Source organism: Paroedura picta, chromosome 3 (genome assembly GCF_049243985.1).
Source record: "Paroedura picta isolate Pp20150507F chromosome 3, Ppicta_v3.0, whole genome shotgun sequence".
NCBI classification, from domain to species: domain Eukaryota; kingdom Metazoa; phylum Chordata; class Lepidosauria; order Squamata; family Gekkonidae; genus Paroedura; species Paroedura picta.
Window position 1 is genome coordinate 47,726,519 of NC_135371.1, and position 25,191 is coordinate 47,751,709.

At 42.9% G+C, this 25,191-nt stretch overlaps 1 protein-coding gene across 5 annotated transcripts in view; it reads left to right on the top strand.

The window, feature by feature from the left end:
* FGD3 (FYVE, RhoGEF and PH domain containing 3) overlaps positions 1–25,191 on the top strand; it is a 122,255-nt gene that overhangs the window by 47,741 nt on the left and 49,323 nt on the right. For 4 of the 5 annotated variants that reach the window (XM_077325555.1, XM_077325553.1, XM_077325552.1 and 1 more), the window contains exons 2-4: positions 5,064–5,234; positions 7,994–8,165; positions 9,237–9,831. In XM_077325555.1, coding sequence (XP_077181670.1) covers positions 5,064–5,234; positions 7,994–8,165; positions 9,237–9,831 — 938 coding nt within the window. Of the gene's footprint in view, positions 1–5,063; positions 5,235–7,447; positions 7,577–7,993; positions 8,166–9,236; positions 9,832–25,191 lie in introns of those variants that run through there. The other variant, XM_077325556.1, reaches the window with a different exon arrangement.

A 25,191-nucleotide genomic window follows, 5' to 3' on the forward strand; every position in this document is an offset into this window, starting at 1 on the left:
TGTACTAGGCACCGACTGGTGTGGAAAGATTGGATGGAGGAGCTTGGTCTGTTTAGCCTGGAGAGGAGATGACTGAGAGGGGATCTGATAACCATCTTCAAGTATTTAAAAGGCTGCCATATAGAGCAGTGGTCCCCAACGTTTTTATCACTGGGGTCTGGTCAACGCTTGACAATTTTACTGAGGCCCAGGGGGGTAGTCTTTTGCTGAGGGACATTGCTGGCCCCTGAGCCCCTGCTCTGCTTGCTTTCCCACCGGTGCCCCTGACTTCCTGCCACCCACTGGGGGGTGCCAGCAGCAGCTGCACAGTGTCACACCGAGGGGGAGCCCCAGCCATGGCGGCCACTAGAGAGCACCAAAGGTGAGCTGGCAGCAGAGTGGCAGGGCAGCCCCTGAGGCAGCATCCATGGAGGAGGATGAGGAGGAGCCGCAGCCCGGTATCAAATGATCCACGGACCGGTACTGGTCGCCAGACCGGGGGTTGGGGACCATTGATATAGAGGATGGAGCAGAGTTGTTCTTTCTTGCCCCAGAGGGACGGACCAGAACCAATGGGATGATACTGATTCAAAATAAATTCTGTCTAAACATCCAGAAGAAGTTCCTGACAGTTAGAGTGGTTTCTCAGTGAAACAGGCTTCCTTGGGAGGTGGGGGAGAACAGAGGGGTTGTAAACCCCCCCCCCCAGGAACATTACACTCTGTCTGTTCTAACACTCTGTCTTGGGTCCCTGGCCCAAGAGAGGTTTGCCTGGCCTCGACCAGGGCTAGGGCTTTTCATTCCTGGCTCCCACCTGGTAGAACAAGCTCCCAGAAGAGATGCTAGCCCTGTCAAAGCTCATTGAATTCCACAGGGCCTGCAAGTTGGAGTTCTTCTGCCAGGCATTTGGTTGATGGCAGGCCACAAGGCACATCTAGGACACCCCTCTCCTTTGTAGCACTCTAGATGAGATGAGTATTTCTGATTGGGCCTGGGAATAAAAGGATGCCAATTCCTGCTCTTTGATGGATTTTAAGTGATTTATATTTATTGTTCTTATGTTCTTATTTTATTATTGGTTGTAAATTGTTGTACACCGTCATGAGACAGCTGTGCCAACGCAAACCAGGATTTAAATGGTTGTGGCAACCAGCTGCTGAGAGAGGCCTCACTTCTTGGATGTTAGTGAAGCAAGCTGCAAGGCTTTCATGATAACCCTTTTCATAACCAAACTCTTGGAAATACATGCACAGTATTAAACAGAGAAAGCAACTACCAAACAGGAACAGATGTAACTGCTAACTTAGGTTGACTGTAAAAGGGTGGAAAGGAATGCTGGGGCAAGGAGTTAATCTTACCTCCACCCAGCCCCTCCCCAGTCAATTCTTTTATAATAATAGATATAAATAAGATCCTTGTATAACCCATTCCGGTTGGACAATGAGCATTAGGGCTTCATTATTGTAACTTTTCTCCTCTCAGGGATACAGATGAGGAGTGTACCATGTTGCTGTGTCTTTAAGAGTATGTATAAAACAGCCTGTTGCTAGTTGGAGTCATTGCTGAGGGAAGGAAGCACCGGTATAGACCATTTCTGCACTGGGAGCTTTGTTGCCCCAGCTCCCATGAGGGAGCACAAATCTGGGGCAGATGAGGTGAACCGGGCCAAATGCTCCCCATGTGGGAGCAGGAAGAGGTGGGTCAACCTGCCCTGGTTCAAACTCCAGCCTGCAGCCAGCACAAAGCCTCTAGTGCAGAAATGTTATAGAGCCAGATGAACACAAGATCAGTTTCAGTTCTGAGGTGGCTATTAGGCAGGGTGAATGCAGAGCACTGGTGGGAAAACAAAGCAGGATTAAGCCTTTGTACATAATGCCAAGTTCTGATGTGAACCGCCTCAAGCTGGCTGGCTTGGTGCTGATCCTGGTTTAAGGTATCCAAACTAGCCATGGTGTGATGGCACAGGCTTATATGGTCAACAAAATGTGGTTATACTTGAAGTTATTGTTTCATATCACATCTGTACTGAGCCAGTGTCTGGTTTTAAAATTCAGTTGGGGTTATAAGTATACCATTCTTGTAAGTTATTTTGAATTGCCATTTGTTTTCTATACCTAGTTTGTTGCTATTAGTATGCGTGTAAGGAAAGAGTTGATGGAAGAATATGTTATATCATTTAACTTGTATGTGTGACAGGATGTTTGATTTTTTTTAAAAAGTTAGTGTATGTTTCTTGTTTTCACTTATGATGTAAGTGGCGGCTTTTAAAAAAGGAAGTGGTTTTTTAATCATTAAGTAGAAGTTCACTGAACGGTGTTCTTCACAGACAAGTTATTAAATTTTTGAGAAAGATTTCATTAGCTGGTGTGAGTTAATTGAGGAACATAAGATAATGGTGATATTTTCTTTTACTCACTCAAAATATGCTGCTTTACCAGTTTATTATTCAGAGCAAATGGAGGGGAAGAACATATATTTTGACAGAAGGCAGTAAGAATTAATTTGCCTCTATTAAAACACCCATTATTCCACAAAACCTTGAAAATAATGAGTTTAATTTAGACTAAATTTTTCAGTGATGAAAAGGACCTTCAGTCAACAGAATTTTCCTGCTTCTCCACCTGCTATAGCTATTTTTGTCCCAAAATACTACTACAAGAAGGACAGGGGACTCTCAGTAATAGCACGAGGGACAAATTAGGAGTCTGAAGCAGGAAAGAGGAATTGGATGAAGTTATATTTCCCTTTTCATTAGCAGAAAATTTAGTTTGGATCCAACCCAATTAGTATAGTGTTTATGCCACGCACTTTTCTTTTAGTCCATGTCCCTTTTGGTCATAAGCATTATCACCAAATGTTACATGTAAATTGTAATGATGTTGGCTGTCTCTCTGACATAATTTACATCAATTTAAATGAAATATATTATTCTACCTTTTGACTTATGTAATAACAAAAGGAAATAACAGACGAATTTTAAGCTAACAGTTTAAAAAGTATTACAAAAGCCAATAATGTAGCAAAAACAAGTAACAGCAAATGGAATCAAAAGCCAATATAAAATTTTGCAAGAAACAACACTAAAAGAAAGATCAAATAGCTAAGAGACCTTTGAAGTGATGGGTCCAAAATAAACTATTGTTTTACCTTGATATTGAAATGTTATTAAAAAGGCATGCCATAATCTTTCCTGATACAGAAGTTACCCAACTTTTGTGGAAGAGTTTGAAAAGTCCCACAAAACTATCCAGTGGATTTCTATTGGAAATGACACTGTCAACAAGACAGTGGCATGGTATTGAATGAGAGCTTTCCCCACCAACAAGACAACAGTGCCTGCTTTCACCCCAACCACCTCAACCTCTCAGTGTGTTATGTGGATTTTTGAATGTTCATATCAAGAAATGAATTGATTTACTTATATTTTATTATTCAGAAAACTAGGGGAAAACTTGCCTCCCTGCCAGCTCTTGCCACATGAGGCTTTGGGCAATGGCGAGAGTGGGGTAGGGCAGTAGTCCCCAACCTTTTTATCACCGGGGACCGGTCAATGCTTGACAATTTTACTCAGGCCCGGGGGGGGTATTCTTTTGCTGAGGGATGTTGCCGCTGCCACCTGAGCCCCTGCTCCACTTGCTTTCCAACTGGTGCCCCTGACTTCCCGCCACCCGCTTTGGGACGCTGACAGTATCAGCTGCGCAGTGCCACATCGAGGGGGAGCCCCAGCCATGGTGGCCACTGGAGAGCACCAAAGGTGAGCCGGTGGCAGAGTGGCAGGGCAGCCCCTGAGGCAGCAGCCGGGGAGGAGGATGAGGAGCTGCAGCCCGGTACCGACTGATACACTGACCGGTACCGGTCCCCGGACCGGGGGTTGGGGACCACTGGGATAGAGGATGTGGTGGCCCCCCACTCCTGCCAGCAGTGAGAAGGTGAACAGTGGTGAGACACCCACAAGAGAGGCAGTCCTGGAGGCCAGGAAAACTGTAAGAGCAGTGGGGCCAGGTTGGAGTGCATACTCTGCTTTCTACTCCCTTCCCAGATGGCTAGGAATGGGGCCTCTCTGAGTGGCCCTCAGTAGGGAGGACCATCTCCCAAGGGCCATTCATAAGGCCAGCATGTTGTTGGATTACCAGTCACTTTTTATGTGGTATGATGATGATATTAGTGCTACTTCTTCAGAGAACCTGTGACATCTTTCACAGTAAAACATTAAAAATATAAAAATATTTAAAAATTAACAATTAACAAACTGTTAACCCCCTCAAAAACAACAACAAAATGTATAACAATACCTTCTGCCCCATAAACCAGTTTCCAGCTGGAAGAAGTATATAAAACAATTTAAAAACATCAACATCTTAATTAAAACCCTGGATAAAAATAAATGTTTGACCTAGCACTTAAACAAAAGCAGGTTTGGCACTAGGCCAATACTAGGGAAAGGCTCTTCTACAAGTGACTGTTTCATATTGCTAACCACCTCACTTCTGTAGACAGGACACAGAGAGCAGGGCTTGTGAACAGGGTAACTGGTAGACTGGATGGTAAGGGGAAAAGTACCCTAACCCCAGGCAACTGAGGGCCTAAAGGAAAGAAGCATGACTCTAAATAGTGCCTGAAAATGGTAAGATTATAAAGTCTCTCTGAGCTCCCCTTTGAAATGTTTTATAGCAGGATCATGTACATACATAAACAATAAACATCACCATGATATGTCATTTATTGGTAAGAACAATTACCTCTGGAATATTTATCACCTTGGTTACCTAGTTTGGATTATTAATTGACCACTCATTTGTGGAAGAAAACATCTTGGCTCAGCTTCTTTTGTTCACTATCACCAAAATGTATTATACATACTTATGAATTTTGTTCATTCAGCATTACAGTATTTCAGAGACTATAATAGCTTTGTAAATAATTAACGGTGAATTTCATTAGGCTAGCATTCTCTTTTCAACAATCCATTGGATAATTTTTTTACGCTAGTGTGTCACTCTTTTGTTGCAGTAAATCGTACATACAGGTTCATCTTCCAGTATTATTCTTTAGCAATATTAATATTAGTCAATTCCTTTTTCCAGGTTGTTCCCATTCTTCTTTTCAAATTAAATGTCATATTGACTCAGGACCTGTCTTAGAAACATGTGGAGACCTGCAGTGCATTGAGCCTTTACAATGTATGTTCCAAGCTGGAAGAAAACCCAAAACCAAATCACATCTGGCTAAAAAATATCCTCTACCAAAACCCCAAGGTTTGTACTTTACCTCTTTCTATATTCACAGTTTTTGTATTTACCCTGCTCTAGCAATCATGTAATTCTTTTGACGAGGTTCATGATCATGATGGCCTGTGTGGCTGAGTGTTGGTGACTAGACTACATGAATGCATCCAGTATTCACAAGAAGGACGTATAAATTTTGCTTTGAAGCACTTTGTGTTGGTTGTATGTGAATTTATATTTATATATAATATAAATTACCATGTTATATATAATATATATATATAATATTATATAATATAATTATATAAATATAATTATATAATTTATATATAATATAATATAAATTACCATATATAATATAAATTACCCTACAACGTTGTATGTGAACCACCCTGAGCCATATGAGAGCGGTATAAAAATCGAATGAATGAATGAATGAATGAATGAATGAATGAATGAATACTGCCCTCCCCTTACTGAGACCTCTCATTATTATTTCTAAAAATAATATGAGTGGTCTAGGTAAGTAGCTTACTTGCTATTTACTCAATTAAATTTCTATAAAGTCCGTGGGTGAACTGTATGCTTCAAGGGGATCATTTGTTATGCAATACAAGACCTACTACCTGAGTTAGCATTCTGTTAGCTGTCTTCAGATAAGGTCTATCTCACCTTAGAAAATCTCATATTCATAGTTTGCTTGTCAGACTAAGCAATATATTTCTATGGAGAGTTAGGCTCAACTCCTCCCTAATTCCTATATATATTTTTGCTTTTGGAACGTAACCTGTTACCCATCTGTGCTTTTGCTGTCTGTTTCTGGCCCTCCTGATCCTCAGTTTCTGTTGTCAAAGCTTTTCCATTTATCTGTCTTGGGTACATTGCCTGCTTTTTTTGGTCTTCTGTTTGTTGCCTCAGCAGATGGTTTCCTTTTCAGCAGCATCTCCATGTAAAAACATAGCTCCTGGAACCTAGGTCTGATTTAAGCCAGGTCTGATTTAGATTGTACATGTCTTGAGACTGGAACCTGACTTTTCTTCTTACATTATTTTGTAAAATGCCATAGACTGAACTTATTGAACCTATAGCTTCTTTCTTATTAAACCGCCTGAATCTGGGTGAATTTCTGACATGCAAATGTATTTACTTACTATATTTGGGAGGCAAGGTGGATGGTATAGCCTGATTTCATCAGATTCAATAGCTAAGCAGGGTTGGCATTTGAATAGGAAACCACCAAGGAAGGTTCTGCTGAGGATGACAATGGCAAATCACCTCTGTTTCTCACTGGCCTTGAAAGTCCCTTGTTTGAGTCACCATGGCAATTACTACATGAATAATGTTGCACCAGGCTGCTGACTGGTGTTTACTTCAGGGCAGATTGCCCCACCTCTTCCTGCTCACGCATGGGGGAGCATTTGACCTGCTGCATTTCATCCGCCCCAGATTTGTGCTCCTGTATGAGGTAGCCAGGGTGGCCTTTTTTAATTTCGAAGAATATGGTATTGCTTAAGAACGCAATATCATGTTCTTATTTTCCTCATCGTACGGGGCGCCATACTTTGGGTGAGGTGGGAAGGAGCTGGGCCAGGATGGTCTGATCCACTGCAAAATGGCCCTGCCCCGACAGAGGCCCTGATGCCCTGATGAGCAGCTAAGGAGGAAATGCTGATTTGTCCACGTTACTTTGCCACAGGCCAAATGAGGTTCCTTAGTTGGGCCACACTGATGTCATATGGGAGCAGGAATTAGCCTCACAACCAGATGAGCAGTGAGTCGTGCCAAATTCCTGGTGCAGGAAAGGTCCATAAGTTAATTGTGACTTGATTGCACATATGTACATAATTACTATATTTATAGTCTACTTTCCTCATCGAGATTCAGTACAGTTCATAGAATTGATATGAAAGTATAAATTGATACCATCAATATTAACAGACTAATAAGCAATGAGCCAGGACAAGGATTACAGAAATCTGAATAAGCATGGATATGAACAACTGAGGTTATTTGCCTTTATTCAGTTTCTCAGTAACTAGGGTATAGGCCAGTTAAATTAAGTTCCTATAGGCTGTACAAGCAAAATGAATACATGAACCTGTTGCTATAAGTTACTGCTTGTTTTCTGGAAAATAAAACACACAAACAAAAATGATTTACTCCCATGCGTATGGTTTGCAGCATTTTCAAAAAAGCCTATCACAGTTGGGTGAATGCCCTGTTTTTTTTTTTTTTTATGAAAAAGCAGACACAGCACATGGTCTTAGGTACTTTGTTATCCAGCAATGCGTTCAGTGTCGCAGCAAAAGAGGAAGGAAATTTATGCAGATGATGCCACAAAGAGGTGGAGGAAGGGAAAGAAAAGAAACATGGTCTGTTCTTAATTTGCTTTCTGTACATCTATAAGATATATATCTATATCTATATCTTTATCTCTAAAGACTTAGTTTGGGATTTACTCTGGCAGAACTTGGCGTTCTCTGGGTTAATTTTAAGAGACATTCAGTTCAGTGTTGAGGGTGGTTGAGTTTGCAAAACCCAGGCTCTGGGTGCTGTGCATCCTGTTTAGCAACAAGGAAGCGGTCACATTCTGTCAACCTTTGACAGAGCTACCAAAATGTAAAAGAGATGGCGACTACATTGGGCTTCAAGACAAATTGTTATGTTTTATATACAAAGACAGTCTGGTGTGACATCGCTTCCAGGACAGTAAAGTAATGATCGTTCTAATTTATCATCAGAATTATTGAGTTTGTTGCTGTTGAACCAGAATATTCTTTTTTTTTAAGTACCTCCTAAACCTGTGCATCTCCAGCCAGCTGGGCAGCAGAAAATACCCCCAGCACCATCTCGACCTTTGCCAGCAGATCCCAAGCTATCAAAAAGTCTTGTGGCTGAAGAAGAAGCAACACAAACATCAGCAGACATCAGTAAGCTCATCAAAAAATTTGAAAGTATCAGGTAAATGTTGCTATTCAGTGTTGCTATTCTCTACTGGCCTTGCATTTCTTGAAAAACAAATTAAAACTAAAAATAATGTAGCAGCTCATAAGTGATACATTGCACTGCATATTGATCTATTTTAATGCTACTTATATTAAATATATCTTAACATTCAGAGGCAGTTTTAAAATCTTCCCAACAATGGCTGATTGTTTGTTGGTGAATGATTGAAAGTACGTTTATTGGTGGGGGCGTTTTTTTTACACCTCATTAAAAATTAATGGATTCAGACTTCCAATTTTAATGACATCCAGTATATGCAAGGATGGTGATGGTCATTAGGAATGAGCACAAATATGTTGCTTTATACTATAAAGCTCTTTGCTTTTTGTTTTGGGAATAAATATCTTTGGGGAACAGTTTGGCTGGTTCTGAAGAGATGGTTGATTTCAAGAAAAATGTACTTCTGTGTGTTGTTGCATTGAAGAATATTAAAAGGGGTCTTATGACTTTGCCCTCCTTGGGTGTTATCATTTTGATATTAATATAAATGTACTTCCCTGGTCTTTTAATGAGCTTAGTATGAATTGCTTCTATTTTGGATTAATCTTGTAAAGTGCAGTGAATATATTTTTGGCTCACATTAGTGGTTTTCATTTTTTTTTATTTCTTTAAATCACTGGATTCCGCTATGCTTGGTTACATAGTGCAATATGAATGTTTGTAGCCATGACTGTGTTTTCCAAAAATTTTCAGAAAATCCAGGGTGCTGCTGTAATTAAGCAAAAGCTAGGAGGTTACAGGGCCAGTGAAGACTTGTTGATGTTTGTGGCATAAATTTAGTGCTGTTGATGATAAGCAGTTTTCAATGCTTAAATGGCTCCCCCAGAATTAACCACGCTGAGGCATGCTTTTTCTCACCCATGCTGATGCTCAGGCGTACCATAACTAAAGCATGTATTTCTGACATCTTGGTCCAGAAATGTTATTGAACTTAATGGCACTTGCTGAAATAGATTGTTTTGGGTAGTTGTTCAAGAATTGGCAAGGGATGAAAATAGTCTAGAGTCTTTTTGTTTTTATTTGCAGGCAGCCTGTTCATGTTTACAGAAATCAGTTACATTTAACTTTTAAAATGGAACCTGGAATGGATTTGTCTAAGCAGTGTTGCCCCAGCCTCTGTGATGCAGTAACTTCCAGTGCCTCTCCTACAAATGAAAATAAAGAAATTGATGACACAGAGACCAGCTCGTTGTCTAGCACTGAAATATCTAATGCAGACATTATGAAAATTAAAGAACTACATATAGAGGATACCACAAATGCTGAAGACTCTGTTGACGTGAGCATCAGCCAAGCATCTACAGAAGATCCTGGTCCTAAGGACTCTACTGTGGAGCTAAATGGCAATGGTAAAATTCCCAATAGGGATAGTGGCATTGACAGCCCTTCTTGTAGTGTGGCAGGAGAGACTTTTCTGAATGAAGATGCTGCAGAACAGAAGAAACCGACTGCGTCTGCTAATCCAGCAGAAATGGAAACCAATAAAAAAAGCATCATTTTTTCTGCTGGTGCACAAAAGAGAGATTCTGCTCAGGATGAAGACAGTGATATTGATGAGGGGAGCAGTGAAGAGCAGGAAACAGCAGAGATGCCAAAGCTAGAGTGTGTGGACATAAACAAGGTAAAACAATAACTTACTTGTTACCTTCATTGCAGCACATAATGTAGAAGCATATTTTCAAAAACATTCTTCATAATATTTTCATGTTTCCGCATACTGAATCAAAACATTTGTACACCTGGTTCTTTCTGTTCAGACTAGCAGTTACTTTTCAAGAGCCCTCGGGCACAGAGATAATTTCTGTGTATGCAAGACATTATTTCACCAGTCAGCTATGCCCCCTTCCTTGTCTTTTGTTTCTGGTTTGTAGTCATTTGAAATGTTTTGCATAAATAACCTTTTACAAGAGCAGCCTACAGGTATTGTTTAGCATGCAAACAGCCATGAGTCAAGTAAACCTTGTAATCAATTCTATAGGGCTTTTAAAGCTTGTCATTCACCTCAGTGTCTGATTAATAAAATACTACTAAGAATATTATCACAAAATGTGTTTTTAAAGCTTAAGCCACTGTGCTACATTGTACTAATTTTCTGCCTCATCCATACTCTTATGTCCCACAGATCATAGAATTTTACTCTGCCTTTCTTGCCTTATGTTCTCCTTCTGTTCCTTTTTAGATGTTCTTCACACTCTCTTCTCCCATCTTGTGAGGCTCCTTTCCATTTCCCCAAGAACATTGGTCTGTCAAGAGCAGAGTAGTCTACTCAGACTGGCAGCAGTCCCAGGGTCTTAGGTCTTTCATATTGCCTATTACTGGTCCTTTTACCTGAGGATGCCAGAGACTGAGCATGGGGATGCGCTACCATTGAGCCACAGATCTTCCCCCTTTGGCCCTTTAGGTACCCCTATGTATAAGACCAGGGGTCCATCAAATTCAACATTCTGCTTCACAGAAGAGCTGACAAATAGGTGATAGAGGCCCAGTCTTTTTCTTGATGTTGTCAAATAATGCTGCTTTTCAGAAGTTTACTGCCTCTGGATGTGGCTACTGATGAACGTATCCTCCCTCAATATGTCTAATATCCTCATTTTTATTGGTTTTGGCCAATTTGCCTTTTCTGGCTTTATCAACTTTCTCTGGGAGGTGCCTTAGGCCTTTTAGACCTTCTTGAAAAGCTCAAATGTGACTGCCATTTTAACGTCTGTAGCACATTACAGCTTGGCAGATGTTACGCAGAGCTTCAAGACATGCAAAAAAGGGAAGAGGGCTGATGAATTATTGCACTGACTGGTGATGTCACAACTGCCTCTCGCATTTTGTTACAGCCTCCTCATGTTTTTGAGGAAATGAGAGGTCTTTGCTAGGTGTATTTCTTGTAGCATTTTCTTTTAGTATTTGTTCCACACACAGTCCAGTGGTTCCCCCCAATACATCCTTTCCCTCATGGCTTTCTGAATTTACCTGTTTGTTGGGCTGTCCTATCATTTCCTTATCTCTCAGAGAGTTTTAGCCCTTGGATCTTTCAAGACTTCCCCATAGCTGTCTCCTTATTTATTTATTTATTTATATTTGCATTATCTATTGTCCACTTTTTTCACTTGTACTGCAGGTGAATTATACAGAGTGAGTCAATACAATTAACAGAATGGAACAGTCAGTGAATAAAGCAATAGGGATTAGGGTTATGGAACCAATCAGAATTCTAAAACCAGAACTGAAGGAAAGCATAAGTATTAACATGACATATCAAATGATGCAAAAATTACAAAGTAGATCCCAGTTTCAGGAAGCTATATGCAGCATTATAGTCCACAGACTCTAATAATTTGTCCAAATAACTTTGTAAAACATTTAGTATAGTGTGACTGTATTGTCTGCATAGAAAAGCCTTCTTGAATAATTCCGTTTTGTGGAAAGCCTGTTTGTGGAAAGCCAGCAGAGTGGGAGCCTTTCTGACCTCAGGTGGACCATTTCATGAGGTAGAAGCCACAACATGGGGTTGGACACAACATATATGGGCAGTTGTTATTTTTGCCCATTTACAACTTGGCGCCTGCAGAAGATGATGAAGCTCTCTTGGCTGAGTGTAGGGGGTGGGATTGGGGAGGCAGTCTAGCAGATATGAGGGTTTAAGGCCATGAAGAACATTGTGTGTCCTAGCTGACATTTTAAATTGAGCGCAGTGACTGATGGGCAGCCAATGAATTGTCTGCAGGACAGTAGTATTATACTTCCTTCATCTAGTCTAGCTCCTAATAATATCCAAACTGTAGCATGCTGCACTAACTGGAGTTTCCAAATTGGTTTTAACAAGAGACCAATGTTTAGTGCATTATAGCAGTCTAGTCTCAGTGTTACTGTAGTGTGGATCCAGATCAGCTAGTGTGGCCAGATCAGCTATATGAAGATAAGGAACCAACTTTCAGGCTATGCTGGGCTATTAGAAGCCTTATTTGCAGCTGCATTAACTTGCTTCTCCAGTAATAATGTTGGGTTCAATATAACTCCAAGGCTCTTATCTGAGTCACAATGGATAAGGTGAATTCAAAAAAAAAAAAAAAGGGGGGGGGGAGAACAATATCTCATAAGATTCCCACCTTCCCAGCACTGCTTGTACCTTTTCAGGGCCTAGTATCAATTTATTCCTCTTATCTAATTTGCCACAGCAACCAGACTGTAATTCAGGACCTCTAATACATCACTAAGAGCCTCTTGTGGCACAGAGTGGTAAGGCAGCAGACATGCAGCCTGAAAGCTCTGCCCATGAGGTTGGGAGTTTGATCCCAGCAGCCAGCTCAAGGTTGACTCAGCCTTCCATCCTTCCGAGGTTGATAAAATGAGTACCCAGCTTGCTGGGGGGTTAAACGGTAATGACTGGGGAAGGCACTGGCAAACCACCCCATATTGAGTCTGCCACGAAAACGCTAGAGGGCGTCACACCAAGGGTCAGACATGACTCGGTGCTTGCACAGGGGATACCTTTACCTTTAATACATCACTAGGGGATTTGAATAAGAATATATAGATCTGGGCATCATCTGCATGTTGATGACATCTAACCCGAAAGCTATGAATGATTTGTCTTAAGAGTTTTACATACAGATGGAAAATGTTTGGGGATAGAATTGTACCCTGTGGAACTCCACAGGATAGGTCCCATACTAATGAAAACTGGTCTCCAATAGGAACTGTTTTATTAATGGGCAATAGGTTCAGAACAAATAAAAGGAAGTAGTCCTTCACCAAAGAGGAACTAACACATGGAATTCCCTGCTGTGGGAAGTGGAGGTGGCTACAATCATTGATAGCTTCAAGAAAGGATTGGATAAACATATGGAACAGAGGTTTACAAGTGAATGTGCACCACTAGGAATGTTCAATTAAATATATGAAAGATTGTCAGAGGAGTGCAGGGAGTGGTTCCAGTTGGCAGCAGAGGATAGGACCTGCCGTATTGGGTTTAAACTACTTATAGAATGGCAACAGCTAGATATTAGGTTAAAAAATTCACAGTCAAAGTAATTCAGCAGTGGAATCCGCTGCCTAAGGAGGTGGCAACCCCCCCCTCACTGACAGTCTTCAAGCAGCAGCTGGACGGCTACTTATCCTGGACGGCTACTTATCCTTTAGGCCAGTGGTCCCCAACCACCGGGCCGCGGCTCCCTCTCCCCGCCCCCTCGTAGCAAGAAACTTCCCAGGCTGCAAGCAAATCGGACGCCAAATCGGCCGATTAGCTTGTGGCCCGGCAAGCTTTTTTCTGCAGGAGGGGGGGAGAGAGAAGCACGGCCAGCGGTGCAAACGAGCATGCGCCGCAGGTCAGCGCATGCACGTTTGCACATGGTAGGGCCGCAAACGTGCATGCGCAGCAGTTCCGTGCATGCACACATGCGTGGAACTTCCGCACATGTGTGTTTGTGCTCCTGGTGGGGCCACAAATGCGCATTCATTGCAGTTGCGCGTATGCACGCATGCGTGAAACTGCTGTGCATGTGCGTTTGCGGCCCCACCGGGTGCAAATGCACATTTGTGGACCTGCCCGCATGCGCGTTTGTGCAGGGGCGGCCATGCATACGCAGCCCCCAGATCGCCATCCCCCCCACCGGTCCGCAACCCAAAAAACGTTGCAGACCACTGCTTTAGGCTGATCCTGCATTGGGCAGGGGGTTGGACTAGATGGCCTGTATGACCCCTTCCAACTATGATACTATGAGTCTATGATGTGGCCAGTTCCCTCCAAATCTCTAACCTTCCCCTTTTTGACAGCATGACTGACAGAGCAGTAGAGGACCAACACCAGCTGGTCTTAGAACTCCTCTGCCCCAAGTACAAAGAATACAGAGCAAAGCTTCTGGAGTCCTGGTCCTGCTGGTGGACCTTCTGATTAGTGATGGGCACAAACTGGGGCATGAACCAAAATTCCCCATAAAATTACCCCAGTTAGTGCTCCCCAAACTGAGGTCCAGGAAGTGCCTCCCCTCAACCTTTCTCAAACTTTTGTCCAGGTCCGTTCAGGGTTTAGTTGGCAACCATTTTAGGCTGATAGGAGACAGGTGTGAATAACCTGCTGTCAGCCTAAAATGGCTGCCACAGTACCCAGCAGCCCCCAAACTGGTTGTGCAGAGAGCTTGTGGTCAGTTGTTCGGTGGAATTTGCTTGGTTGTCTGGCCCATACCAGACAATTCAGCAAACCCTGATCAATCAGCTGTTGGGCAAGAAGCCATTTTAGTCTGCCATTTGGCTTCTCCTTGCTTTTAAATGGGGAGAAACAAAACAGACTGGCATGAACTAGACCAATTCATTGGAGGGGGGTGTTGGATCATAGGGGGTTGGGAGTTCAAGAACACACCAAACTCCAAACTAAACTGGAATTTTCTTGTCTATGCTCACCCCTACTGTTAATGAAACCTGTGTTTTGACCACTGTGTGACATGGTCTGCTGGACTGGATGGGCCACTGACCTGATCCAACGTGACTTCTCTTATGTTCTTATGAGTCCTATCTGTGAAAAAGTTTTGAACCATTTCAGTGCATATCACCCGATATCTGCTCAGTGTTCTAGTGCCTCTACAAAGTGGTATGATAGATTGTATCAAAGGCTGCAGATAAATCCGACAATAGCCCACAAAGAGGCAGGGACTTTACACTCAGATGGAAGTCATCAGCTAAAGATAGCAGAGTTGCTTCTGTCTCATATCTCAGTCTAGACCAGTGGTCCCCAACCTTTTTATCACTGGGGACCCCTCAACGCTGGGGACCACTCACCGGGGACCACTCAACGCCTTTTACTGAGGCCCGGTGGGGGGGGGTAGTTTACTCTTCTACTCTCAACCACTGCCCTAACGCTCTCTGATCGCTATGGTAATGTTTAAACATCCCTTCAAAATAAGATACAGACACGGCACAACAATGAACATAAGGAACATTTTATTTTCATGGAAATTTTAACTCATGGCAATGACAAATCAATGGGAACCCTGAGCTTGTTTCTCTGCAACGAGATAGTCCCATCTGGGAGTGATGGGAGACAATGACACCCAAAGTGTGTTGTAAAGGGGGGGATGAAGTAAAGGGCTGGGGGGGGGAGAGAAGGCGTCCTTCGAGGCCCACCTCCAATTAGTCAAAAGACCACATGTGGTCCACGACCCGCAGATTGGGGATCGCGAGTCTAGACCAGAGGAGTTCTAAGACCAGCTGGTATTGGTCCTCTACTGCTCTGTCAGTCATGCTGTTAAGAAGAGGAAGGTTAGAGATTTGGAGGGAACTGGCCACATCATAGACTCATAGTTTCATAGTTGGAAGGGCCATCTAGTCCAACCCCCTGCCCAATGCAGGATCAGCCTAAAGCATCCAGGATAAGTAGCTGTCCAGCTGCTGCTTGAAGACTGTCAGTGAGGGGGGGGGGTGTTGCCACCTCCTTAGGTAGCGGATTCCACTGCTGAATTACTTTGTGAATTTTTTAACCTAATATCTAGCTGTTGCCGTTCTATAAGTAGTTTAAAGCCATTACTGTAGGTCCTATCCTCTGCTGCCAACAGGAACCACTCCCTGCACTCCTCTGACAATCTTTCAAATATTTAATTGAACATTCCCAAGTCCATCAGCGTTTCCTCACAGAGCTTGGTCCCCAGGCCCTGTATCATCGTCATCACTGTCCTCTACACCAGTGGTCCCCAACCCCTGGTCTGGTGACTGGTACTGGTACGTGGACCAGTCGGTACTGGGCCGCGGCTCCTCCTCATTCTCCCTAGCTGCTTTCTTGGGGGCTGCCCTGCCACTCTGATGCCGGCTCACCTTTGGTGCTCTCCAGCAGCTGACATGGCTGGGGCTCCCCCTTGGCATGGCACTTCGCAGCTGCTGCTGGCAGCGCCCCCCAGCGGGCGGCGGGAAGTCAGGGGCGCAGCGGGGAAATCAAGTGGAGTAGGGGCTCTGGTGGCGGCAGCAACGTCCCTCAGCAAAAGGGCCTCAGTTAAATTGTCAAGTGTTGACCGGTCCCCAGTAATAAAAAGGTTGGGGACCACTGCTCTAAATCCTCTCAGTTTGGTCCATGTCCTTTTTCTATAGGGATTTTTTTTAAAGTAGTGGATAAATAATTTCCTTTTTGAGTGGCTGAGGGAAGGTGCCCCGAGTTAGTGACAGATTATAATAGATACTAATGGTGACTCCCACATTTAAAATCAGCGATTTCTTTTCATTTCTCTTTGTTCCCCGAACATTTCTTGTCTTGCTACAGCAAAAGAACTTTTATCTTTCATTTGTACCAGCTTACTGGTGAATCATGAGAACTGTATGTACCAAGGCAATATAGGAAGGGAAAGCACCTCTTCCATATTGCTGTACCAAAAATATGCTATGGCAGACCTTAAGTCAAATCACACCTTTTCTGCATAAGCATAGAGAGCTATTGTGAAAGTTTAAAAAATTTTTTTTTTTTGCATTTATAAAGCTTTCTCACATTCAGTTCTTAAATCTATGGAGAATTTTAAAGAATGCTATTGAGCACACTTTCTAGGATTGAAGGAATGATGAAGCATATAATAGTACGAAGGAACTTAAAATGCATCACATTTCAATTTCCTCTTTTGTAAAAAAAGTTTTATTAAGTCTTTAAAACAAAATTATAAAAGTAGAGAAAAATGTATGAAAAGCAAAAAATAGTTAATATATAATCATCACAATAAATGTTTGAGTTTCCAGGCAACCAGAACATAAACAAATCTGTCCTTCTTAATAAAACAGCAAGGGGTGTTGGGATGGGCTGAGTTCAGGATCAGAACTCCCGGATTGGCCCCTTGGCCCCGGACTGACAAGTGGAAGGGGCCAGTCGGAAGGCACAAAGCGCCTTCCGATTGGGCCCTCACCAGGTCAGACCAGAGTTCCATCCAGTCAGCCCAGCCAGGGGCAATCTGGAGACATGGCTGCCAGTCTGCTCCTGACCACCAAAGGGAGAGGTGGTCAGTAGGGCTTCCAAGGGAAATGAGAATAGAGGCTTGGATAGGCTGCGCCAGCCCTTTTCACCTCAAGTCTGTCCTAACTGTCATGTCCAACTTTAACTTTGCCTCAGAACCCTGACAGAGCTGGCAGGAGGCTGGTGAGTACTCTCCCTCCCCCTCCCCCTCCCTTTAGGCCTGCCGCGAAGGAACCTCTGACAGGCCCTGACTGAGGGGAAGGAGGCGTTTCCAAGAGCAATGCAGGGGAGCCTGAGGGCCTTCCTTTTGAGAGTGGGGAAATTTCCCCTTCTGCCAAACAGTTGGCTAACAGGGGGGCCACAGAAAATCCCCTTCTCACTTAAAATACTGCTGTGGCCAGGGGTTAGACACAGCCAAGCCATGTGTCTTTCATCCTTCATCTCTGCAGATTTGAGGCCACTGCACAGCATTATTCTGCAAACGAAACTGGTTCTTTTGTCTCCTGTTTCATCTGCACAACAACCCTGTGCAGTAGGCCTCAAGTCTTTCAAATCAACAACAACCAGTGTCGGAGGCCTTAAATGTTTCTTCTATACCACAACCCTGTCCAAAATAGCCCTTTCTTCCTGGGGAGCTGATCTTTAAACTCTGCAGATGAGCTGTAATTATAGGAGCACTCCAGGCCCCACCTGGAGGTTGGCTACCCCTGGGTTGGAAATATTCCTGGAAGTTTGGAGGTGGGACTTCAAAATCGTACAATGCCTCAGAGTCCAGCCTTCAAAGGAGCCATTTTTTGCCTGCAGTTGGGAGGGAGGGGTGCAGGTGTGTCCCTCCTGGACTATGGGCTATGGCCAGCCCTTACCAGCAACTGTTTGTATTCTGGGACACAGACAGGCAGACCAGCATCAGTCCTGTGAGTCTGGAAAGTGCAGGAAGATCTAAATAAATACAGTATTTGCTGGTGTATAAGACTACTTTCCCCCCCTGAAAAACATGCCTCCAAGTGGGGGGGTCATCCTATATGCCGGGTGCACTTCAGTTGGGATAGACATATGGCCCATAGTGGCCCATAGTACTGTAATGTAATTTAACAAACTATATTTTGAATGGAAATGTTGCGGGGTTGTCTTATACGCCCAGTCGTCTTATACGCCGGCAAATACGGTATTTACATCCTGAAACTATAAATAGTGAACAAGTAAATGGCTGGAGACACATGGGAACTGACTTGACTTTTTCGGCCTGGCAAATAAAAAAAACAGTATTAAAAAACCTTACTAAGGTCAAGACTGCTGTGCCCAGAGAGTCTTCCTCTTAGGGTTGCCAGCTTCCATGTGAGGCTCTCTACCCCACCTCCCTCATCGGGAGTTTGCTATAGGGAGAGGAAGGGAAGACGATTGGAGACTGCTTTGAGACACATGAGGCCTGCTTGGTCACTGCGACACATTCCCAGTTCTCTCGGACCTCTCACAGCCCCACATACCTTAGGTTGACTATTGTGGTAGTAAACAACAGGGTACAAAAATCCATTCTTCTTCTAAGGAGCAACCATGAAAGAAGCATGTGGGCACATAACATTTTATCAACAGTGAAAAAATGGAGAAGAAGGAACTGGGTGGACACCTGTTTACTGTGATACCCCATGTGTATTAGGGCAGAGGGGCATTTCGGTGTCTGTGGCCTAATTCATACAAGAAGGGAAATGACGCAGAACTGGGGGGAATTGGTTGCCATGAAATCTTCCCCGAAGAAGAGTATCCAGTCTGATTTTCCCTTCGCATATCTGAGGACATGGCTCTGGAAAGCTCATCTGTAACAACTATGCCACAATTCCCAAAGGTCAGTCCTCTCCCATACTCAACGAACATTCCAAACCACAGGTTCTTGACACCCATATTTCCACACACATGCCCTCATTTGCCACCATGCCACTATAACCTACCACACAACACACACATTCAACCCCATGCGCTTACAGACTGGACAACTCCTCCCCTTCCTCTTCCCACTGCCAAGCTCTAGCGCCTGTTGTATTCTTGGATAAAATGGGCTTTTCCTGTAGTATTAAATAATTCAAATCCATAATTTTATAACATTAAGGAATGCAACAGGTGCTAGATTGGGGGGGTAGGATGGAAAAAAATCTGCGGATGGCCTGTCCTCCCCCCCCCCTCCGGACTGCAGGGAACTCATCAGCAGGGGCAGCTCTCATGAGGCAGGGAGGGGGCGGTGTTCAGGGGTGGGGGATGGAAGAGGATTGGCTGGCTGCTGGACAGACAGCCAAGTTGGTTGGAAGAGGAGGTAGAGAAAAGCAGGTTATGAAAAACAGCTCCTCCTCTTCTTCTATCAGGAACTATTTGTACATAAGTTTGGGCCAGTAGACAATCAGCTCTCTCTAACCTAGTTGTTTCACTGTGAGGTACATCACATATATAAGTAGGAAATTAACAAAAATTGTAGGCAGCCACCATTCAAAACAGATCCAAAAATCACAGTTGGGTAATCATACTCTTATTAGGCATAACTAAAAATTTTCAAAGGAGAAAACTGTTCAGCACATTGATAAGGCATTTACTATTTTGTGTTGGAATAATGTGAACAGTGTCAAGCCAGTAATATCGAGAGGGATGGTATAGAAATTTAATTATAAATAAAATATCTCATTGGCATATAGATCTCTCGTGGATGTCAGAATTCAAATTGCATTGTTCTAAACACAGTGAGTCAATGACAACTATAGGGATTGTGAGTGTTCAGAAAATTCAGTTTTACTACAATTTCAGAACTCATCAAATATACTGAAACAATTGAATGTGCACAGAAGTCTTGTTACGGTTGGCAGATGGCATGAGAAGATGTGGTGGACTGACAGGACTGAGGATTCACGCATTCTCAGACTATTATACTGATAAGGTACTTGGCTTGTATAGCTAGCTCATAAGCTACAGAAATAACAGAATCATAAGTAACATAGGTACGCAGAGAGCTGAACTGTTGAGAACGGCATAACTTGTTACCTTTCTTCCTTAGTGTGGTAATCCTACAACTGATTTGTGGGAATAAGTGCACAAATAATTTTCCTGCATCCATATGCATGATGAACATTATGCCTGAGACTAACAGTTTACTCATATGAATCAAGGGAGCAAAGTGGCAAGAATAATTGATTTTGGTGTCATTGCAATCATTATTGGTAGAGTGATAGTGGACATTAAGGCAGAACCTGGAATTATCTCATGAGAAATAGCAATTCTCAAAGTACATGCAGCTGCCTTGCACAGAACAAACAAAATGAATAACTACATCTGTGACATAAAGAAACCTATGGTGGCAAATCTCTTCTATAACTATGAAGCTAGTAATGCATATTTACTGAGAGATTACACTGCAGAATTAAATCACTTTTTAAATACAGATCAATATATTCAGGATCAGCTTTGCTAGCAGTTATTTGGCTTTGCAAAGCTTGGTGACTTTATAGTTTCATTCATATGAAACATTTTTTCTGAGGTTTTTCTTTGCACATTTTCTGCCAGTTTGAGTTGCACAGAATAAAATTCAATCAAGATCTTCTTCTTCTGCTTTAGGATGCTTAGGGCTAATCCTGCGTTGAGCAGGGGGTTGGACTAGATGGCCTGTATGGCCCCTTCCAACTCTATGATTCTATGATTCTATGATTCTAGGAATTTGAAGTATTTATATGCAAAAACAAGCACCATATCTTTCATTATTAGCCTGAGTGTTTGCATTTGAAATGGGAACATAGCTGGGATGGATTTTAATTTAGTTGAACTTGCATCACTTAATGTGTTGTTCATGCCGATCCTAAATTGGAGTTCTCCTGCGGGGGGGCACAAACAGATAGGAAGGGAGCTGTTCACAGGCTTGGTTCACTCTTGGAATCTTATGGGTACTATGTTTGGACAACTGGAACTGGAACAATAGGTTGGCTTAAAACACATCTGACTTCAGTTAAAAATTTGAAATGTTAGTCTTCTTTTATATGCTGATCTCTGGATAGCTTACATTATTTTAAAATGAGAGACCTTGCTTATATTTCTGAATCCTATTTAAAGTAAGAGAGTAGATAAGTAGACAGTGATCTTGGTAATAATCAGATTGCAAATCTCACTACAAGTGACCCATGTCTCTCATACCATGTGTGAGGTTATAAATTGTGAAGATAAGAGATTTGACTTGCTGAACCTGAGATTTTCAAAGTCAAATACCTTTATTGGCATAATAGCAAAACATGGATATAAAAGACAAAGCAATTCACATCCCAGACCACTTGCAGAATATCCCATGGAGGAATTTTGCAATGCCTTCGGTTACTTGAGGATTGTGATCCAGTAAAAGAGAGTGCACTACTGTCGAGGGACCATGGATCTTGCTCACCCGCAAGAGAGGATGCATGTAGCATTCTCTAAGATGGTTGTGTTGCTCACAAAGGAGGAGAATGTGCTCCACTGACTCAGGTTTCTTGGCGGGACATGAGCAGAGTCTGTTGGCATATCGGATTTTAGCATATCGACCTCATGTCACTGCCATTGGTAGAAGGTTTAGTCTTGCTAGCATAAAAAAATGCTTCAGGGAAGACGATTTTAAAGATGTAAAGTATTCCGGGATCCTTCTTGCTGGAGGATAGATATAAAAAAATATGGGAGAGCATGTTCTGCGTGCTCCAGCAATAGTGGAGAACCAGTTTGGTGTAGTGGTTAGGAGTGCGGACTTCTAATCAGGCATGCCGGGTTCGATTCTGCGCTCCCCCACATGTAACCAGCTGGGTGACCTTGGGCTCGCCACAGCACTGATAAAACTAAGCAGTGATATCAGGGCTCTCTCAGCCTCACCCACCCCACAGGGTGTCTGTTGTGGGGAGAGGAATGGGAAGGTGACTGTAAGCCGCTTTGAGCCTCCTTCAGGTAGGGAAAAGTGGCATATAAGAACCAACTCTTCTTCTTCTTCAATATCCAAGATTTGTTAGCTGATGGTGTTGTAAGCTTGGTTCTCTTCATGGTTTTCCAAGAGTTCAATAGACAAGCCTGAAGACTGTAGTTTGATGTTAATCTTCACGAAACAGGGTGATAGAAACTTATCAAACAGCATAAGATAGACTAAGCTCCCAGCTTGGGCTCTAAAATGGTGGAGCCAGTATTTAAAGATATGGAGCCAGGTTAGAGAGGCCAATTGGGTGATGCCAATCTCCAAGTATATTAGGGAGGTAGAAATACATTTGATAATTGATGAAGAAAGGCAGATTGCAGCCTCTCTACTCCTACAGGAAGGTCTATACCCCATACTGGTATGCCATAAAAAGGTTTAGGGATCAGCATAGTTTGGAAAATCTTAATAGTGGCAGGGAGGTTTTGGCCTCCTTAGACGGTTTACACTCTGGAGGTTTCATGCCGGGCTGCAGGCTGGAGTTTTAGTTGTAGCAGGTTGTTCCACCTCTTCCTGCACCCACACGGAGGAGCATTCGGCCCAGTGTGCCTCATCCGCTCCTGATTTGTGCTCCTGCATAGAAGCTGGGGCAGTTAAGTTCCCAGTGCATAAACAGTCTTAGAGAAGTAAAATCTCGCTATTGCATTTGCCTTGAGATTTGTGCAGGTTGGTGTTTGGTTCGAATGTAGAGTCCATTTCAAAGAGTGGTGGAAATGGACTCCTTAGTATTTAAAATGGTGCACTTGCTCGATGGAGTATTCATTTATTTTCCACTTGGTGAGCTTTCTAGATTTAGAAAATACAACTATTTTAGATTTGGTGAAGTTGATCCAGAGTTGATTTTAATTGCAATAGCTTGCGAAAACTTGAAGAAGGGTTTTTAGGCCAGCTTTAATACAAGAAAGGAGGACTGCGTCGTCCACATACAAAAGGAGAACGACTAGAGAGCTTCCCAGCATTGGGGCGTGGCAACAAATTCCCGTAAAATTTTCAGCCAGATTGGATACATAAAGGTTGAATAGATATGGGGCTAAAACGCAGTCCTGTTTAACACCTTTGTTGGCAGGTATTCTATCGGAAAGTTTTCCATCCCTGACATTGCGGATTTGGCAGCCAGTATTTGTGTGGAGGTTACAAATGAGGTACAGAAGTCTCTAATCCATTCCCATGCCTGATAGCTTTTTCCAAAGTCGAGTTCTAGGGATGGAATTGAAGGCAGCTTGCAGGTCGAGAAAGGCGGCATAGAGCTTGCCCTGTTTGGCCTGGGTGTATTTAGCCACTAGATGGTAGAGGCTCAGGGCATGATCGAGCGTGGACTTTCCCGATCTGTTCTGGCCCCACCTTGGTAGCTGACCACTCCACTAATCTGGATCTAAGATGGATAGCAGATTTTGCCAGGGACAGAAAGAAGACTGATAGGTCTGTAGTTACCTGGGAGGTTTGGGTCGCCTTTTTTTGAAAATCGGGATGACTACCGCTTCTTTCCAGGAGGGAGGGAAGGAACCACTGGAATTTATTTTGGGGAAAAGAGAAGCAAGGAGAGGGGCCAATAGTTAGGACATTTTTGAAAGATTTCTGGTGGGAGATCATCAAGGGCGGACATCGGAGTTTGGAAATGAGTTCTCTGATTTCATTTTCTTTGACTGGATACCAGTGGGGAGACCCAAGAGATTTTATTTAGAGAAAAAAAACGACATTCGATTCAGGACACATCTGCAAGCAGATTTCTATATATTGTGATTTTTTTAAATATGAGGGATCACATTTAGCTCATGTCAACCACACATTTCCTGTATATGGTCCTGAAAGATTCCATTCCCACTGTTTCTCAGCTCTTCACATCCACTGTGTAGAGGCTCAAATATGGCTTCCCAGTCTGCAGGGAAAGACCAATGGTTATGGCAAAATGCTGCATCACATTTTCCACATACCTGCTGTTTACCACACTTCAGGGTCTGTCTGCTAAAAGAGCATGGGAGTCACTGATGCATCCAACAACTTGGCTGGCTCATGGGGCTGTGGTCTTATGACATGACCTACCTGAACAAGACAAGTGTGTTTTTGAGAGAGATCACAATTGGAAGAAGAAGAAGAGTTGGTTCTTATATGCCGCTTTTCTCTACCCGAAGGAGGCTCAAAGCGGCTTACAGTCGCCTTCCCATTCCTCTCCCCACAACAGACACCCTGTGGGGTGGGTGAGTCCGAGAGAGCCCTGATATCACTGCTCAGTCAGAACAGCTTTGTCAGTGCCATGGCGAGCCCAAGGTCACCCAGCTGGCTGCATGTAGGGGAGTGCAGAATCAAACCCGGAATGCCAGATTAGAAGTCGGTACTCCTAACCACTACACCAAACTGGCTTTCAATTAATATGATTATATTTGGGAAATAAAAGAGGACAAGCGATATCAAACAGAGAGTGCAAGAGGAAGGACCTGAGAAGGCACTCTACCCTTCCTCATTTTCTTTCCTCCTTTTTAGACCAAGAGAAAATAGGGTTCTTAAGGATGGGTTCGTGGAGGAATTTCACTAAGATTATGCAGAAAAATACATAATGACAAGTTTGAAGAAGCCTCTCAGAGGAGTAAACTTCTCTGTGTAATTATGACTTGAAGCCTCTTGAAAAATTCCTTAGTCATTGATCAGCATACCATATCAGCTCCTGAATTTGTTTCTTTTTTACTGGGAATAATAGTGTTTTTTTTAATTATATTGGAAAAAATATAACTTATGCCATGATGTCTGGCATGTTTTTATATTAATTATATTTTGTTCATAATAAGCATGTCTCTGTAGTCTTGCAATAGACGAATCTGCATGTTGTTAAGTGGTACAGTAGCTACTGGGATCATAAAGAGCTTCCTTCTAGGGAGCCAGACTATTGATCCATGTAACCCAATACAGTCTAGTCTGTTGATCAGCTCCATTCTGAGGTCTTGGGTAGAAACTTTTAAAATCTATTAACCTTAAGGAGCCAAGAGCTGAATCAGGAATCTTCTCCAAATTATATATCACTTGATTATGGTCCATTCCTTTAATTACTGTATAATTAATGGGGGTATAATGGGTTTTAATGGGGTTGAGATTACTATTACCCGCCTCGAGCCTTCTGGGAGAGGTGGGAAATAAAT